At 32.9% G+C, this 18405-nt stretch overlaps 1 protein-coding gene across 5 annotated transcripts in view; it reads left to right on the top strand.

The window, feature by feature from the left end:
• Nucleotides 1-18177, top strand: part of USP15 (ubiquitin specific peptidase 15) — a 108599-nt gene extending 90422 nt beyond the window's left edge. For all 5 annotated transcript variants that reach the window (XM_081127072.1, XM_081127071.1, XM_081127075.1 and 2 more), the window contains 11 exons: nucleotides 4483-4566; nucleotides 4657-4751; nucleotides 4850-5041; nucleotides 5927-6042; nucleotides 6224-6496; nucleotides 6864-6934; nucleotides 7270-7385; nucleotides 8045-8194; nucleotides 9737-9840; nucleotides 12667-12755; nucleotides 16246-18177. In XM_081127072.1, coding sequence (XP_080983198.1) covers nucleotides 4483-4566; nucleotides 4657-4751; nucleotides 4850-5041; nucleotides 5927-6042; nucleotides 6224-6496; nucleotides 6864-6934; nucleotides 7270-7385; nucleotides 8045-8194; nucleotides 9737-9840; nucleotides 12667-12755; nucleotides 16246-16428 — 1473 coding nt within the window. In that variant the 3' untranslated portion in view covers nucleotides 16429-18177. The remainder of the gene's footprint in view (nucleotides 1-4482; nucleotides 4567-4656; nucleotides 4752-4849; nucleotides 5042-5926; nucleotides 6043-6223; nucleotides 6497-6863; nucleotides 6935-7269; nucleotides 7386-8044; nucleotides 8195-9736; nucleotides 9841-12666; nucleotides 12756-16245) is intronic.
• The last annotated feature ends 228 nt before the right edge of the window (nucleotides 18178-18405 follow it).

Genomic DNA, 18405 nt, shown 5'->3' with positions numbered 1-18405 from the left:
ATCTTTGTATGGATTTTGTAAATCTTTGTATTTCCAACCCTCATGATTATAGGTACTGGTACAGCAGTAGTTTTCAAAAATTTTATTCATGCAGCCCTGGCCAGTGTGGCTCAGTTGGTTGGGCATCATCTGGTGCATTGAAAGGTTGCCAGTTCGATTCCCGGTCAGGGCACAGGCCCGGGTTACGGGCTCAATCTCTGGTAGGGGGTGTGCTGGAGGCAGCTAAAGGGTGTTTTGCTCTCACATTGATGTTTCTCTCTCCCTCTCTCTCTCTCAAAATCAGTAATAAAGATTTTTTTTTTAATTGAACTATTTTACTGCTTTGTACTCATTAAAAAAAATTTTATTCATTCAGATATATATTGGGCATCTACTGGGTATAAAGCTTTGGCAAACAAAGCAGACATGGTTCCTAATATAGAAGATTGTTTATTAAAGATCTTTAGCTTAGGGTCCAGCCAGATAGTACAGTTTGTTAGAGCATAATAGTTGTATTACTTTACTCAGACTGCCATAACAAAATACCATAGACTAGGTGGTTTAAACAACAGAAATTCATTTTATCACAGTTCTGAAGGATAGAAGACTAAGATAAGAGTGCTAGCATGGTTGGTTTCCACTGCAGACTCTTCCTGGTCTACAGACAGCCTCCTCCTGGCTGTATCCTCACATGGCAGGGGGAGAGAGAGCACATGCACAGCTCTGTAGTGTTTCCTTTTATAAGGGTCCTGATACCATGCTGAGGCCCCACCTGTATGGTTTCTTCAAACTAAACCTCCCACAGGCTTTATATCCAAATACCATCACATCAGTGGTTAGGGCTTCAACATATGAATTTTGAGGGGATACAATTCAACCCATAACAATATTTATGAAATCTACATGAAAGGTATACTTTGAATAAAATTTTAATGCTACTGTTCATTTAGTGGAAATGTTTAGATTTACTGTCAACAAGGGCACAGTATACGAAGTGTTCATAAAAATATGGTTCTTTCATTAAAAGTAAAGTCCAGTAGAGACTAATTATGTATTTAGTTATACAAATTTCACCTCTTTTTTTGCTGCTGCTGCTTTTTATTTTCTTCATGAACTCATTGAACTTGGTACCCTCATGTCAGTATTTCACCCAGTAGTGCTGAGTGTTATAGAGAGCAAGAGAAACATGGAACTTGCCCTAATCCATGATCAGGGCCAATAGAGACCTGCTTTTCTTTCTGGCCAGGGGAATATATGTTCACATTTCTAAAATGACATCCTTTAGATACTCACTTACTCACTTGTTTATAAGATTGTTAACATCTTTTTCAATGGAGGAAATCAATAGCAGTGCTAAACTACATTACCTCTCTAGTTCGTGACTTTACAAATATATGCCAATGAGTATAATGGAATAAAAGAGGAGTATAATTATAACAATGAATAAAAATTTTATTGCAACAAAAAATAAATAAATGTAGATATTCGTTCTCTATAGCATATTTGTTAAAGGCAGCACTCTCCCATCCCAATAATGTAAAATAATCTGTATTATAAAGATTGCATTCAGGTTACACATTAGCCTAAAAGGTATGTGTTGAATGTTCTTCCATAATATGGGTTTTTAATTATATTTCCAGCAGTGTGGATTTTATTAAGTTACCTCTTTTCTCATTTGGTGACCAAAAATATAAATTTGTGGAGTTAAAGCCATGGTCAGCACAGAGGAATTGGGCTCGTTTTTTCCTCTTGGAGGCAGCAGCAGCACAAATACAAAATGATATACTCATAACTCTATGCTTTAACCAGCAGAGAGGAAAGGAAAATTAGCTGAATTAGCCTACTTGTGTTTTCTATCACTGAAATTGATTTAGGTCATAGAATTTTATTAGTAATTGTATTGAACGTGAATACGTGTTCTGATCCCTGCATTAGATTCTCATACTGTGTCAGGGCTGGAAATAGAAAAGGGCTCCTAGTCCTCGTTCTCAGAAAGCTTGTCTTACAGTGTTAAACATGCTGTGACTAGGAGCTGGTGAGTGTACAAAAGAGTAACCTGTCCAAACTGGCGGTGATCCTGTATGGAATCCACAAGCATTATAGACCAAGAGAGAGTCATGTAAAAAGGCTGAAGGCAAAACTGCAAGTAAATAATATGTTAAGCAGAAGCTAGATCACAAAGAACCTTGATGCCATGATAGGTAGCTTGGATTTACACTAAAGACTAGGGCAGCCATTAAGGACTATTAAGTAGAGAGATTAAGTGGACAGAATTGTATTTGAGAAAGAAAACTCTGGCTAGTGCAAAAATTGGATTTGAAAGGCTTACATCAGATGGACTAATACCAGAGAAGAGGTTTTTGCAATGATCAGATGACAAATGACAAGGGCTCAAACTCTTAAAATTAAGCTTAGAGAAGAGCCAGTTGAATATAGGAGGTGAAAATGTTGAATAATATTCAAAGATAATGTCAAGTTTATTGGATTGGAAAACTGAGGGGACAGTGGTGCTGCTTGTTTTAATGGGATATAGAAGAAGAAAGGTTTAAGAAGAAACTTTTTATTAGCTATGTTGACCTTACATGACCTAAATCTGAATTTAGTATTGGACCTGTTGAGATGCATGAGGAAAATTTAAGTAGAGATATCATAGGCATTGAGTTTATGGATCTAAACTAGAGGAGAGAGGTCTGTGCTTGAGGTATAAATTGTGTAGTGTGTTCTATGAAGATGGTAGTGAATGTCTTAAAAATATGAGGTTACCTAGTGCTAAGGTAATCTGTCATCGAAACCTAAACTCTTTTAAAAATAAAAGGGACTGTTACTATTAATTATACCAGATCAAGAAGCTAATCCAGGACTGGCCAAAGCAAACCAGGATATATTGTCACCTTGCCCAAGGACAGCATATAGAATCAAGAAGATTGCTAAGTATAAAACTTTAAAGGACGTTAGAGGAGAGCCTCAGAAGAAGGTGTGACCAGAGCAATAAAAAAGAATAAGAAGTAATAGTGTTGTAGGGAAAGGAAATTTCTAAAGGACAGAGTCGTCAGCAATCATCCTGGAGAAGTCAATAAAATATGGACTGATAAAGTCTTGGTTGTATGATAGTTTTGACAACATTGGAAGCAGGTTAAAAAAAGAGGTGAAGCCCGGCTGGGCATGGCAAAGTGGTTAAGCGTTGACCCAGGATGCAGGCCATCAGGGTTCGATTCCCAGTCAGGGCACATGCCCAGGTTGCGGGCTGCAGCCGATCAATGACTCTCTCATCATTGATGTTTCTATCTCTCTCTCTCTCCCTCTCCTTTCCTGTCTCTGAAATCAATAAAGATATATTTAAAAAAAAAAAAAAAAGAGGTGAAGCCAGAAGCCAGAGTGGTTTGATTGATGAGTGGGAGGTGAGGATGTTACAATAGTCAGTGTAGACACCACTTTTAACAATGTTTTTTATCAGATGACAAATGACAGGGGAGATAATTAGAGGGAAAACAATGACAGACTATTTTGTTCTGTTATTCAAGAGATTTGTTTATATTCCAGTGTTTATGTACGACTCAAAATAAAATGAAATAAAGGATAATTGCTGGGTTTAGGTTCCAAAAGAAGCAGAAGAGCATGAGATTCAGAGCATAGATGCTAGGGTTAGCCTCGAATGGAAAGAATAACACCCGGTTCTCTTTCCATGTGTTGAATGAGACAGAAAAAGACCTTTTACAGTCAAGTTTTTAGGAAGGAAGCAAGTTAGAGATTTTCCTCTTCAGTCGCCTCTAATTTTCTTGGTGAAATAGGTGTTCTGATAGTGAAGGGGGAAGTGGTGAAATAGGAAGCCTAAGGAGTGCTGAGGGTTTTAAATAGTTGTTGAGAGAATAAACAAATAAGGGATACACCGGAGAATTTCTGGCTTATGTTGAGGGATCAGTCGAGATGGGGCACTGTGAATTTGTAGTGCACCAATCTTTAAAGTTGGGCAGTTTTCTCCAGTGTATGTGAACAGCTCTAAGAAAGCATAGCAAGAATAAAGCTGAATAACAAATAACTAAAGGTTTTGTAATGGAGTAGTTGAGGTGAGGAATCATGTGGTCTCTGGGTAGAAGGGCATGAAGACAGGAGCTAGTTAACAGGGGAAATTTCAGAATTAAAAGGACAAGAACTCAGTGCAAGGCAAGAATAGGAAGTGATGAGTTTCCAGGAAAAGTAAGTATGGTTAGACAGTATCATGTTAGGAGTTTAAGCTATCAGAGTTAGAGCAGGTTATGACAAGGTCCAAGAAGTTAACTACAGTTGAATGCAAGTGTAGGTCTTTGAATTGAGGAGCCAAAGAACAATAAGGCACAGACAAATTATCCATATGGACTTCATTAACCCAGGATGTTGGTAAGATTGGAGACACTGTGAGCCAAATGCCAGCGGAATGTGAGGAAGCAAACGCGAAGCCAGTCTCATATACTAAATATTTTTTGCAAACTAATACATCCATTGCAATTTTTTTTTTTTGTTTCTTAGTACAAAGTGATTGTTCCCAAAATTGGAAATATACTTGATCTTTGTACAGCATTGTCTGCTTTATCAGGAGTACCTGCAGATAAGGTAAGATGTTTCTGGGTTTGAAGTATGTAAGTCGAAGTTTAGTTTTGCAGTGTTGTAAAACCAGCTCAATAGAAATTTGTTTTTTTTTAGATGATAGTTACTGATATATACAATCATAGATTTCACAGAATATTTGCAATGGATGAAAACCTTAGTAGTATTATGGAGCGAGATGATATTTATGTGTAAGTATAAAATTCACTTTGCAGAGTATCACTTGAGAAAAAATTCAAAAAGACTAGCATAAAAGTTTTCAAAATTTATGATCAGTTTGTCTTTGTAGGTTTGAAATTAACATCAATAGGACAGAAGATACAGAGCATGTGATTATTCCTGTTTGCCTAAGAGAAAAATTTAGACACTCAAGTTATACCCATCATACTGGTTCTTCCCTTTTTGGTCAGCCTTTTCTTATGGCTGTACCACGAAACAATACTGAAGATAAGCTCTATAATCTCCTGCTTTTGAGAATGTGGTAAGTGTCAGATAATTCTACATTGACAATATAAAATAAAGAAAGTAAATGTGCATGGTACTATCAGAATACAATTAGGTGAGTCTGTCTTATATCAACTTTGTTTAGACAGGTAGCAATTTTAAAAATCAAAGTGTAGTCTAATCAAGTTTCTTGATCATGTAAAACATTACTGAGGTAATTTCAAACCCAGGAAGCATGAATTCTTTTAGCTGTTTTACACCAAAAGTTAACGAAAGAAAATAAAAATTTATCATGTATACACTCTGAAATTATAACAAGTGTCAGATGTTTCATTTCTTTATACACACTGCTAGTTCAAGAACTCATACAAATAAATAGTTTCATTTAAAAAGATAAACTTCCATGGTTGGTAGTATTGTAAGGCAACCACTTTTTGCCTTCCTAAAAATTTGACTTGAATTTTAAGGTAATCAAAAACGTCACTTGATCCCTTTCTTTTGTCCTTTATAGCTGACATATTTAGTATTCTTAGATACCTGTTTTAATCATTGTACTTCCATAACCCATACATAAAGATCATATCACACAACTATAATTATCTTAGCAATAGTACATATATTTAATCTGAGGATTTTTATATAATAATATTTTTAAGTTACGAAATTATTTGCCACAAATTTTTAACATATAAAAAAATGTTAAAACCCAAGACAGACAAATTAACTTTTTATAAAGACAACCAAAACACATGATTGGTCAGTTACACATATGGAACTTTATCTTGAGTCTGAATTTATCCTTGAATCTTCTAAATGACCACAGTTATTGCATTAAAAAGTTCTATTTTTTTGAAAAAATAGAAAACTTATGAAGTTTTACCTTTATAGAACTGAACTTGTTTGATTTCTGATTTTATTTAAGCCGATATGTCAAAATATCTACTGAAACTGAAGACACTGAAGGATCCCTACACTGCTGTAAGGACCAAAATATTAATGGGAATGGCCCAAATGGCATACATGAAGAAGGCTCACCAAGTAAGGCTTCTTCTATTAAACTGTAAAAACTTTCACCTGGATTATTGCCTCAGAGTAAAGTTGAGAGGATAGGGATTAAGGAACTAAAAAATATCTGCAAGCCTGGAAAAATAATGTTGTTGTTAATAATTTTTTAATGTAACACTGAGTTTACTTGAAGATTTCTAATATCTAAAATTAGGTGAAATGGAAACAGATGAGCCAGATGATGAATCCAGCCAAGATCAAGAACTTCCCTCTGAGAATGAAAACAGTCAGTCTGAAGATTCAGTTGGAGGAGATAATGATTCTGAAAATGGGTTATGTACTGAAGAAACTTGCAAAGGTCAACTCACGGGACACAAAAAACGATTGTTTACATTCCAGTTTAACAACTTAGGCAATACTGATATCAACTACATCAAAGATGATACCAGGCACATAAGATTTGATGATAGGCAGCTTAGGCTAGATGGTAAGTATTTGCTTAAACACTAAACTTGAGCAAAAAGCATGTTATTTTTTTAGATGAAAACCACAAAATTCAACAATTGAATTTTAGTATTTATCTAAAATCTTAAATGTAAAGCTGTAATTTCTAAGTATACTAAAATACATGTCTGTTTTTTAAATAAAGGTTGGACTTATGCTTAAGTTTTGTTGTATTTTTTAACTCCTAAAATATTTTAATGGCCTTGGAAACAGCAATTTGTCCTAATCACCTAATAAAAGTAAAAAAGATTGCTATTTGTTTATTCTCATGTAAATTTTAACATTAAAATACATTGACTTTAACATTAAGACATATTAAATTTTAAAGAAAAATATGTTTTCCACCTTAGAAAGATCTTTTCTTGCTTTGGATTGGGATCCTGATTTGAAAAAAAGATATTTTGATGAAAATGCGGCTGAGGTATGTCATCACTCATTACTTTTTTACCTTTTCCATGTTGATCACTTTTTTTTACATTCTTTTGCTCCTACCAGATGTGTTTATTTTGCCAGGATAAAGTTGGTTGGTTATGTACTAGAAAACAGTTTTTGGTTTTAAACATGCGTTCTGTTTATACTTTTTAGTTGTTTTTAGGTGTGTATACAGGAGTTATTTAGAAAGTGATGTAAATCTCAGCTGGAATAACCTTTCTGATTCTTTTGAGAAAGTTTAGGAGTTTTTCATTACTATTCATAGTAAGATGGTATCACTAAAATGAGTTTTGTTCTCTTAACTCAAGAAATACTTCTCTTTAGGATTTTGAAAAACATGAAAGTGTGGAATATAAACCGCCTAAAAAACCCTTTGTGAAATTAAAAGATTGCATTGAGCTTTTTACAACAAAAGAAAAGCTAGGTGCTGAAGATCCCTGGTAAGAAACAAAGTTAAATAATTGTTTCTAATTTTTTTTAAGGATTTATACTGAGGTATGTGGTACATCAAGTTAGAAAGGTGATAACTAAATTCCCTTTGATATTTTAAATAGTAAGCATTTTTATATGATATTTTATTATATATATTTATAATATATTTATAATGTTAAGCTTTAATTCTATTAGTATATTTTCTGTAATAGCCATTTTACTATGAATAATTCATTTTAGTTACTTTCTTTCGAGAATTTTTAGCTGTGCTGCCATTTTGAGAGAAACTGTTTTAGGAAAATTATAGTATGTTTTGTGCTGCTTTAATTCCATTCGAGCCCAGAAATTTTGAGATTTTTTTTCTAATACCTATATCTCAGCACATTTTTGTAATACATCCATGTCTTTTTAACATACTGAAATGTAAATAATCTAGCCCTCATCATTTATATGAATACTTATTTACATATTAGTTTATAATAATTAAATCTATTTGGAAAATGTATTAAATATAAAAATAATAACAGGGATTTCTGTCAGTCTGGTGTATATTAGGCATACAGTAACTGTTCACTGAAAAAAATACATAACTTTTCAAACTTTTTTTAATATGCATTGTTTTAATTTAAAGCTCTATCAAGCTTTAAATGTTTCTCTTTATTTTTAGGTATTGCCCAAATTGTAAAGAACATCAGCAAGCCACAAAGAAATTGGATTTATGGTCCCTGCCTCCAGTACTTGTGGTACATCTCAAGCGATTTTCTTACAGTCGATACATGAGAGACAAGTTGGATACCTTAGTTGATTTTCCTATCACGTAAGTTTTGATTATGCTTCATAAACATTGGACAGCTCTAACATTTTTTAGACATCAGGTAGCATTGGACCCAGTTTCAGTTTTTGAATGTATTTTTGAGTAGTTCTAACAGTTTTTAAGAATCAGTAATAATTTTTATTCCTACTTAGAGATTTTTTTCAATAAGAAAATATATTTAAAAAAAGAAAAGACTAAAACTCATTCTGTATTACATTATTATGGGTTCATTTGGCTCTGTTTATAAACCTAAGATATTTATGGGACCTTGGTGATTTTGTTTTTCCTAGGTATTATCAATTATTCCTAAATATGCCTTTAAAAAAAGATTAAAGTGATATATAAAAACAGAATAATGGAATTGCTTAGAAGGATAATACAGTAGTGCTATTGTGTCACCCACCTTCACTTTTCTTATTGCATTGTGCAGAGTATGACATCATATTCGTAGAAAGGTATAAAGCGGTCTGGAGATGCAGCATCGTTGTAGTCCTTTCTTTTTAAGCTTTCACTAAACATAATTGAGAATTCAGAAGGATAAGAGGGAATATTATATTCTCATTCACGTAGTCCAGTAAGGACTTTATCAAACAAAATTTTGCAACAAGAACTTCATACTTTCCCATTTTGCTAAAAGAACACTGATAATATTCTTATATATTTCATGATATTTCTACACCAAATTTACTTGATATAGTTAATAAGTAGACAGTGCTTAAGGCAGGTGTATATACAAAGATGATACAATATTAAAAATACTCTGTGGATTGCTTGTTCTAATTGGTGATTATAAATTTAAAATTAAAACTGTTGCCCTTGCTGGAGTGGCTCAGTTGGTTGGAGCGTCATCTTGTACACTGAGAGGTTGTGACTCTGATTCCCAGTCAGGGCATGTGCCCAGGTTGCGGGCCTGGTCAGGGTCCACAGGAGGCAACCAATCAATGTTTCTCACATTAACGTTTCTCTTCCCGCGCCCCCCCCCCCCATGTCTCCAAAATCAATGGAAACATATCCTTATGTGAGGATTAAAAATAATAAAAATAAAATTTTAAATGTTTTGCAATTATGGAACCAAAAAATGGTAACTTTCTCTTTAACAAAATTATAAGCCATCAGAGTTTTCAAGTGTATAGCATATAAGAAGAACCAGAAGTAATGATAATCTAGAACCTATTAGAGATGTATTAGAAGTTTAAAATCATTAATGTTTTTTAACGAGGCAAGTACGAAAGAGTAACCAGAAGTAATGGTAAGCTATAGGATGTATACTGAAAATTAAATATATTAGCATAAAAACATTTGAATAACTACAATCAATAGTTAAATCAGAATTTTTAAATTCTCAACCTGTTAGAAAATTTTTGCCAAAACATTCAAATCAGGAGTATATACATGACTTGTTTTATAAAGTTTTTTGGCTCTTAGTAATTTCTCTGGAGATATATATATATATATATATGTATGTCAAACAACACTGACAGAAGGGAATAGAATTCATTATAGTTAGGGGAAACATAAAACTAACTTGATCTGTTTTTAAAACAGTGACTTGGATATGTCGGAATTCCTAATTAATCCAAATGCAGGTCCTTGCCGCTATAATTTGATTGCTGTTTCCAACCACTATGGAGGGATGGGAGGAGGACACTGTAAGTTGACAGTTTACCTTTTTGCTAAAATCATGATGTTTGATAAATCCAAACTTTTTTCCTTAAGATATTTATTCTTAAAGGGAAAATGTGAGATGTGTCTTACATGTAGTGGTTGTTCAATAAATACTGACTAGTGAATGAGTTTGCTTTTGAGTGTTTTTTGACATCAGGTGTAGGGATTGAGTTCTTCTTCATACTCCTCAGTTCAAGGAACAGGAAGGTTACTTGTCTAATCAGGGCTACTGTCCTTCCCCATTCTCCTTTCCCTTCCCTTTCTAAAGTGTTTAATGTATGTGCTCTTATAAATCATGCATATTGTTAAGTTACGTGATTGGTACTGCGCTATAAATCTTATGTTTTTTCTCTTAACACTTAAAATGGATCCATACAGTCCATTGCTTCTAAACACTCATGACTTACATATATCATATTTTATCTCTCTTTTTACCTCATGGTGGACATACAAATTGCCTTTAACTTTCTAACACCATAAGACTGATAAACATCATTTTTTATGGTCCCCTTTATGAGAATTTCTTTGAGCTACGTGCCCAAAAGTGAGATTGCTGTTTCATGAATATTTAAGTACTGCCAAATGGCTCTCCAGGATGATTTTACCAGTCTACACTGTTCAGCTGATAGATTTTTTCTATTGAACCATCTTTGCATTCATGGAAAATTCTACTTATCTTTTAGTATTTTTATATACCCAGTTGGACTTGGTTAACTAATTTTATTTAGGATTGTTACAATTCGTAAATGAAATGTCTACCCTAATAAAAAGGCTGGGATATTTTATCTGTTTCTTGAAGCAACTAGCATTATGTAGGAATTAACTATTCATGAAAGTCCACTAGAATTAACCTGTAAAAATTCACTTATCTGGGCTTTACAGCCTTAAACATTTCTATTTATGTCATGCTTTTTGAAGTCTATTCAGTTTTCTTTTTCTAAAATGTGCATGCACATTGTGGCATTTGCTATCTTTCTAAAAGTATGTCTGTGTTTTCCAATTTATTTGAAAATAGTTGTTTATAATACTCTTATGCTATTTTTCCCTTTGTCTTTTTTTTTTTAGTTGGTCTTCTCAGGTCTGTCTTATTACTCTGTTCAAAGAATTAGCTTTTCATTTTATTAAATTTTCCTATTTGTTATTACATGTATGTATTTTCTCTCATGATTTCTTCTCTTCCCTTTGGTATATTTTTCTTCTTGTTACTTTGGGTTTCCTCTGTTGTTCTTTTCCCAACTTTTTGGGTTGAATGCGTTTTACTTTCCATTCTCCCTTCTGTTGAAGGCTATAATAAAAGTTCTAAATTTCCCTCTAAATACTGCTTTATCTATATCACATAAAATTTGGAATGTAATATTTTCAGTTATGTGTTTTTCTAAATACATGGTTTTTATAAAGCTCTCCTTTTGTTCTTAATTTTATTTTATAATGAGCCTTGTCTGTATTATATTAATCCGTAGGAGTTTATTAAGGCTTTCATGTGGCTTAATAAGTGGCCTGATTCTTAATGTTTCTGTGCTTGAAAACAGTTATTTTCTATTCAAATTACTACCACCTCTGGTCATTTTTTATGTTTATTCTATTTCTGAGAGGAGTTTTTCAGGAATTCTACTGAAGTGTTGTTTTTCGCATTATTAGTTGCATTTATGTTTATGATGGGTAGCTCTTCCCTCTTTATTGTTCCTTTCACTGGGACTTCACATTCCTTTTTCTCTTTTGTTTTTCTCAGAATTACAAATGTTATCTAGCTTTCTTTTGATATCATTTAGTTTGCAAACTCTGTATGCCTTTTTGTAGGATTTGTCTCTCTCTCATAAACCATACTATTGTTAGATTTTGTCTTTTTATTCAGCCTAACAATGTTTCTTTTAATTTGTGAGTGCATCAGTTGTGAGTTCAAGTTGACAAACTTACAGCCCACAATAGGCTCCACTCAGAATAACAGTACATTTGTTTTGTGAGGGGTAGAATTATTTAGAGCACATGGCCTGTAAAGTGTGACTTTTTAGGAGCTGTGACAGCACATAATTGTTTTGAGGACATTTTGCAGCTTGTTTCCTCAGTTATTAGGGAGTTTATACAAAGCATAGGATGGGAAAAGGGGGCATTTTTTTTTTAATCTTAAAGATGAAGCAAATCTTTAAAAATTGTGCAAATTAATTCATTAATTGCCTTTTACCTTTCTCTTGCTCTGTACTTTTGTTAAAGACTGAAAATTATTCTGGTATAAAAACCACTACAAATTAGTGAGATAGTGTTGTTGGAAAATTTTGTCATAAAAAATTTAAATTATAGTTGAAGTTTCAAACTGGAGTCTGAGACAGACCTGAATCCTAACTCTGCTACCTAACAGCTACACTGTCAGACAAATTAAATTTTTCTTGATGCCTCAGTTTCCCCATCTCTGAAATCAGAATAATAATAATGATAATACCTGCTTTATGAATAATGCATGGAAAGTGCATGGCACTGTGTCTGATACGTGATAAATGCTGATTACCATTTGTTGTCATTAGTATTGTTATTCTCTGAATTAAAAAATAACAAATCTGTTCTGTTTGTCCCTGGGATGAAAAAAGTTACAAATTCATCTTACATGAAAAGTATCTTAGGCATATAGATTTTAGGAAGTTATTCTAAAAACTTTTACTCAACGGAATCAGTTGAATGTGTAACACATAGGCCTGATAGAGATGATTATCATGTGATTTTAATAGTATTCTTCACACAGATGATTTTAAGGTTTTAAGGGTTCCCCCAGGAAACCATAAATCATTTCAGTTACAGACATGATTATGTTTTTTTATTAGATACTGCTTTTGCAAAAAATAAAGATGATGGAAAATGGTACTACTTTGATGACAGTAGTGTCTCAACTGCATCCGAAGACCAAATTGTGGTAAGTGTGTCTTTTATTCTCTGAAAATCAAGGAATCCACTGTTTTAAAGGGGGCCCATGGGACACTATAGTCTGTATTCTAGCAATTTTAATAGCTAAGAGAGACTTGCTCTGATTTAAAGAAATGTAAAATTGTCCCCTAAGTGGAAATTTGTTTTCTAAATTTGCCTACTAACAGAAGTGTAAATTGCAATGTGAAAATTTTCCTGGTAGTTTTTAACATGAAAACTGGATTTTTCTAAGGAAAATAATAACTTATTTTTATAATATAAAGTTTCCTCTAGAAAATAGACTCTAGACGTTGATTACTTAAAGCCAGAATGCTAAAATAGAAAAAAAAGTCTTTTAAGAGCATTACCATACATGTGATTTTTAAAGTAAAGTCTTATCCTTTATGACAGTTAAACACTTAAACTCAAAATGACATAATTAGATAAAAAAATTATATATTTTTTTAAAAATTAACCTTCTGTATTTATTACTTTAATGTTTTCTTAGTAGTAGAAAAATTAGGAAGCTATATCTAGTCACACTTGAATCAGTTTATCAGCCACAGCCAGAGCCTAAATATTGACATTTGTTTTGCTTCCCATCAGAGCCGATTTTTATTATAAGACATTGATTGATGAAAGGATGATTAGTATATTCTAAGAAAGTTAAGTCTTGCTTGATAAGGGTTTATTTTTCTATGAGTTTTACCTTTCTATAAATTTTACTTACTGATCACAGTATTATAAAGATTGAGAAATACAATATTTACTCATATTTCCTATATAGAAGTCTACTGTTGATGTGGGAAGTACTGACTGCTGTACCTTTTTTCTAAGTTTAAATTATATATTCCTTGAGGGCAGAGGCACATTTATTTTAGTTTAAAATACTTTAAAATTCTTCAACTTAAATTGTTCAACTTTATAAATTAATAAACTTCTGCCCGGCCGGCGTGGCTCAGTGGTTGAGCGTCGACCTAGGATCCAGGCGATCGGGGTTCGATTCCCGGTCAGGGCACATGCCCAGGTTGTGGGCTCGATCAGTGACTCTCTCATCATTGATGTTTCTATCTCTCTCTCCCTCTCCTTTCCTCTGTCTGAAATCAATAAAGATATATTTAAAAAAAATAAAATAAACTTCTGAGCCCATTTATTGGCATGGTTTTAACCTGTCATTGGATGGATAGATAGATATAACATAATTCTGAGTTGTTTCCCTACAAATATTTTGTATGTATATATAATATATGTATATGTATATACATATAAATTATATACTGTTGCTTATCTCCTTATAGCTATAACAAAAATCAGACTTGAACTCTTAATATTTTTTGAAATGTATGAATGCCTAAATTAACTACATTTCCAGATTATATTTAGATTTCTGGTTTCAAGTCATTTCTCTCACTTTTCAATTTTGTTCTCTTGTTTAATCTCGCAACCAAAACACCCTGAATTAGCAACACTGCCCTAATCTTGCCTTCAGATAAATAACACATCTTATTTACATACAATATATGAGCTAGATGTTACTTTGCATCTTAACAATGATGTTTCTTCATTTAGTCAACAAGTATTTGAGTGGCTTCTATATTTAGGACTCTGTTCTAAGCAAGGTTAAAAGACAAATATCTGATTTCAAGAGGTTTATAATTTAAAGATGACAGACAAGCAAATTAACCTTTTAAGTACTATTAAATACCTTGGCTACATAGAAAGGAGACAGCTGTCTTAATCAGATTTGGGGTTTAAAGGAGACAAGACTGATACAGGGAAGTTTTTTGCATAAAGTAGTGTTTAACCTGAGTCTGCAAATAAAAATAGGAGTAAATTAGACAAAAGAAGCAAATATTCTACACAGAAAGAATAGTACAGTACCTACAGAAGAAAGGAGGCATGACAGAACATGACATTTAGGGGAACAGCAAATAATTTGGTATTACTGAAAGAAAAGTCTCTTGTTAGGGATATAGGGCGGAAATTAACTAAATTTGGAACTCAGATCAAGAGATGACTTTCTTCATTATTTAGACATTTTTTTAAAAGCTGTGAGAAGCGTTAGGTGATTGTTAAGCAGTAGAACATTATTAAATTTGCATCTTAACATCTGTCTGAGAACACTGTAGAAGATAAATTGGGAGGCACTGAGAAAAGCAGAAAGACCATATTCTGCCTCCAGCAGAAAGGAGGCTGTCATGAAATTTAAGCTTCTAAATTTACTATGTTGTACACCTGCAACTAATATAATGTTGTATGTCAACTTTAATTGAAAAATAAAAAATTATTAAAAGTAATAATAAAAATAAATTTAAAGTAGTGATAGTATTGTGTATAGACAAGAGGAGAATGGATTTATGAGATTTACTAGATAGAATTAGAAGAACTTGATTAAGATTATATATAAGTGAAGATACAGATACAGAGATGCAAAGAGGAAAAATTTAAAGATGACTCTTACTTCACTATTCACCAAAATAGGAACAATGGGAATAAAATTTGCTGTTGAAGTTTGAAGTACCTATATGATAGCTATGTGGAAATTCTCCTTAGGTATTTGGACTAATAGGATTAGAATTCAGGGGTGAGAACTAGCTTAAGTTGTAAATTTGAGCTGTGGGTCTTAGGTAGCAGTTGAAGCCATAGGTTGAGTGAGTCACCTAGTGAAGAGATACAGATTGAGAAAGAGTGATGGGCTAAGGACAGAACATGATTTTTTTTAAAGGGCAGGATTTAATGGGCCCACAGAAAAGTCAGAAGAAACTATAAAGATAGAAGATATAAGGAAGAGTGGTATCACAGAAGCTAAAAATGGTTTGATGCAGGAAGAGTAGTAGTAGAACATTAAATGCTACAGAGAGATTGACTAAAAGAACTAAAAGTATTTATTTAATTTGTGTGTAGGAGGTTATTGACTCTAGTGAAGACCATTTTGTTAAAATGGTTGGGGCAGCAGTTAGGCCATATTGAATTGAGTGTGCAGGAGAGTGAATGAGGAATATTAGACCACCAGCCTGGCTGTGAGAAAGACTCTTAACGCCAAAAAGTCCAATAAATAAGGACTCATTAAAGATACACAATGATGACTGAGGGAGCAATAGCCTTGAGACAGCAGAAAAAGTTGGACTCTACAGCAAACATAGAATGATGTGATTAGATTAGAAAGAAGCCCTTCTTTTCCTTAGAGACAGGAGCAAAGAAGGCATAGAATTCTACTTTATGTTAGAGTAACTAGATTAATCTGTACTATAGTGGCATTTATTTATCTGTCCAACTCACTTAGAAGAGAATAAAAATGTTAAAATTTCAGTGACCATTCCTTTTTTATAAGTAGAAGTCATATTTAATCAATTTTCATAACTTCCATCTGACTGTGTGTGGATTTTTTATTTGATTTGTACCCTATCACCAGAATTGGTTACCAACTAAAAATGTATACTATATTTAATGTGACCTTTGAAAATCATGGCCTTTTTAACATCCTTTGCTTGTTTTAACAGTCCAAAGCAGCGTATGTGCTCTTCTACCAGAGGCAAGACACTTTCAGTGGAACTGGCTTTTTCCCTCTTGACCGAGAAACTAAAGGTGCTTCAGCTGCCGCAGGCATCCCGTTAGAAAGTGATGAAGATAGCAATGATAATGACAATGATATAGAAAACGAAAACTGTATGCACACTAACTAATGAAAGTCCTAGAAGCCATAAAAGAGAGACTTTCCTGCTGGTGGTATCTATTGAAATGAAGTTATCCACCACATTAAACAAAAAGTCTGAGATGAGGAGTTTCAGATAACTGAATGTAAATCCTTTATCAGATTTTAACTTGTGCAGTACTTGAAGTGAAACACAATGAAAACTTTAACAGAAATTGTCTCTTAATACATTTACAGTCTTGTATTTACAAGCTAAATATATATAGGAAATCACAAATAAATCCCTTTTAAGTTTGCTGCTGTTTTGATGAATTATGTTTTCTTTAATTTTTTGGATGTGAGTTAATTGATGACAGATGTTAAATTTGTGGATGTTGGTCATTTATTTTGCTCTAATAATACTGCAAGAAAACTATGGCTGAACTTAGTTTTTGGATAATCTAGTTCATGTGCATTAGTCTGCTACATATACTACTATGATATTTAGCTGCAGTATCAATGTGGCATAAATACTGCAGTAGAATTCTTGGAAAACCAAATTTTCAAACTATCCCTAGTAATCAGTGTGGGCCTATTAAAAAACCAAATCATGATACAAGAAATAGTCTTGAAAAAGTTATTTCCTTTTGTAGTATCATTAAAAATCATCTTACCGCTACTGTGGAAACAGGTTCTAGATTTCATACTCCATCTAAAGTCATTTTTCAGTTAAATGTAAGTATTTTTTACAGCTCTTGGGATCTGTTCCTTAGACATTCAAATTCTTTTTGACTTGCTTTAAAATGCATATCTTTAAGCTGATGTTGGTCCAGAATTAAATTTTTTGCTGTCTGTTTTTTTCTACCCCATTTTTTGGTAATTTGGCAACTTTTGGCTCTCCCAACTATTGTACTATAAGAACAGACTTAATAGTATTCTGTATCCATAGTAATAATTACATCAAGCTTAGGATGAGAAATTTTTTTCATATACTGGCCTTTAAATCATTATTGGACAATTGGCTTTAAAGGTAGGTCTGTTAACTTTCTTTGTGTGTTCCTGATGGAATTCACCATAGCCTTACAGCTTTTCTCAGAAGGTAACTTGCTATAGGAGAATTGGCATTTGCATGTTCCAGAGTCAGAACCTGTACAGTATATAAGGCATACAAACCTTGAATTTGATTTTAGTTCACCACATTTAAGGATCCAGGATGCCAAAAATACGTGTGAACATCTGAAACATTTTTCATTTGCTGCTTTTCCCCTTTGGTCTAGTTGAAAAGAATGTATTATCAATTGGCATACAATACTGCCTTTAACAGAGCTAAATGCTGGGGCACATTTCACATGTTGACTACCTGAAAAATTGCTTTGTGTCCTACTGTTACTAAAGCAAAAAGTATAATGTTCTTCACTTGAACTAATCAAATACAATAGATTATAAATTGTGTATTGTAAATAAAAGTTCACTCTGTGAGTGCACATTTTGGTAAATTATTTATTTATGTTAGCATTTAAAAGTTTTAAAAAATGCATTTGACCAGGATAAATAAATGAGGTATGTTGATCATGGCTTTGCTTTATACCTTGATATTAAAGCTGGTTTTACATCCTGGTATTTTAAAAGCTGCTTTTGTTTTTGTTTTTCTTTTCTTTTTTCTTTTTTTCTTTTTTTAATGTAAACTAACCTCCTGCATGACAGAGGTTAAAATTTTGTCTGCACTTGAGTTCACTTGAGTTTACATTTGAAATGTGCATGTTTATTTATACAGATTTCAATAAAGCTATTCAAGGCCTTATTTAGTCTTTTATTTCTTACTTTGAATCTTTTGATAAAAATCCCCAATTTTATGGGTAGGTGACTGATTATACGCTAGACTTTTTAGTTACCATATAGTTAAAAATGGAAAGAAAAACATGTCAGAGCAAAGTGAATCCTACTGTTTAAGGATGTTTTAAAGTTGATTTTTTAAATTTAAACATTCATTAAACCAGTGTTTGTGCACCTAATAATCACTTCTAGAGTC

Source organism: Miniopterus schreibersii (assembly GCF_964146895.1).
Source record: "Miniopterus schreibersii genome assembly, chromosome: 2".
NCBI lineage: Eukaryota > Metazoa > Chordata > Mammalia > Chiroptera > Miniopteridae > Miniopterus > Miniopterus schreibersii.
The sequence above is the reverse complement of the archived record's forward strand: the minus strand, read 5'-3'. Positions and strand labels throughout refer to the sequence as shown.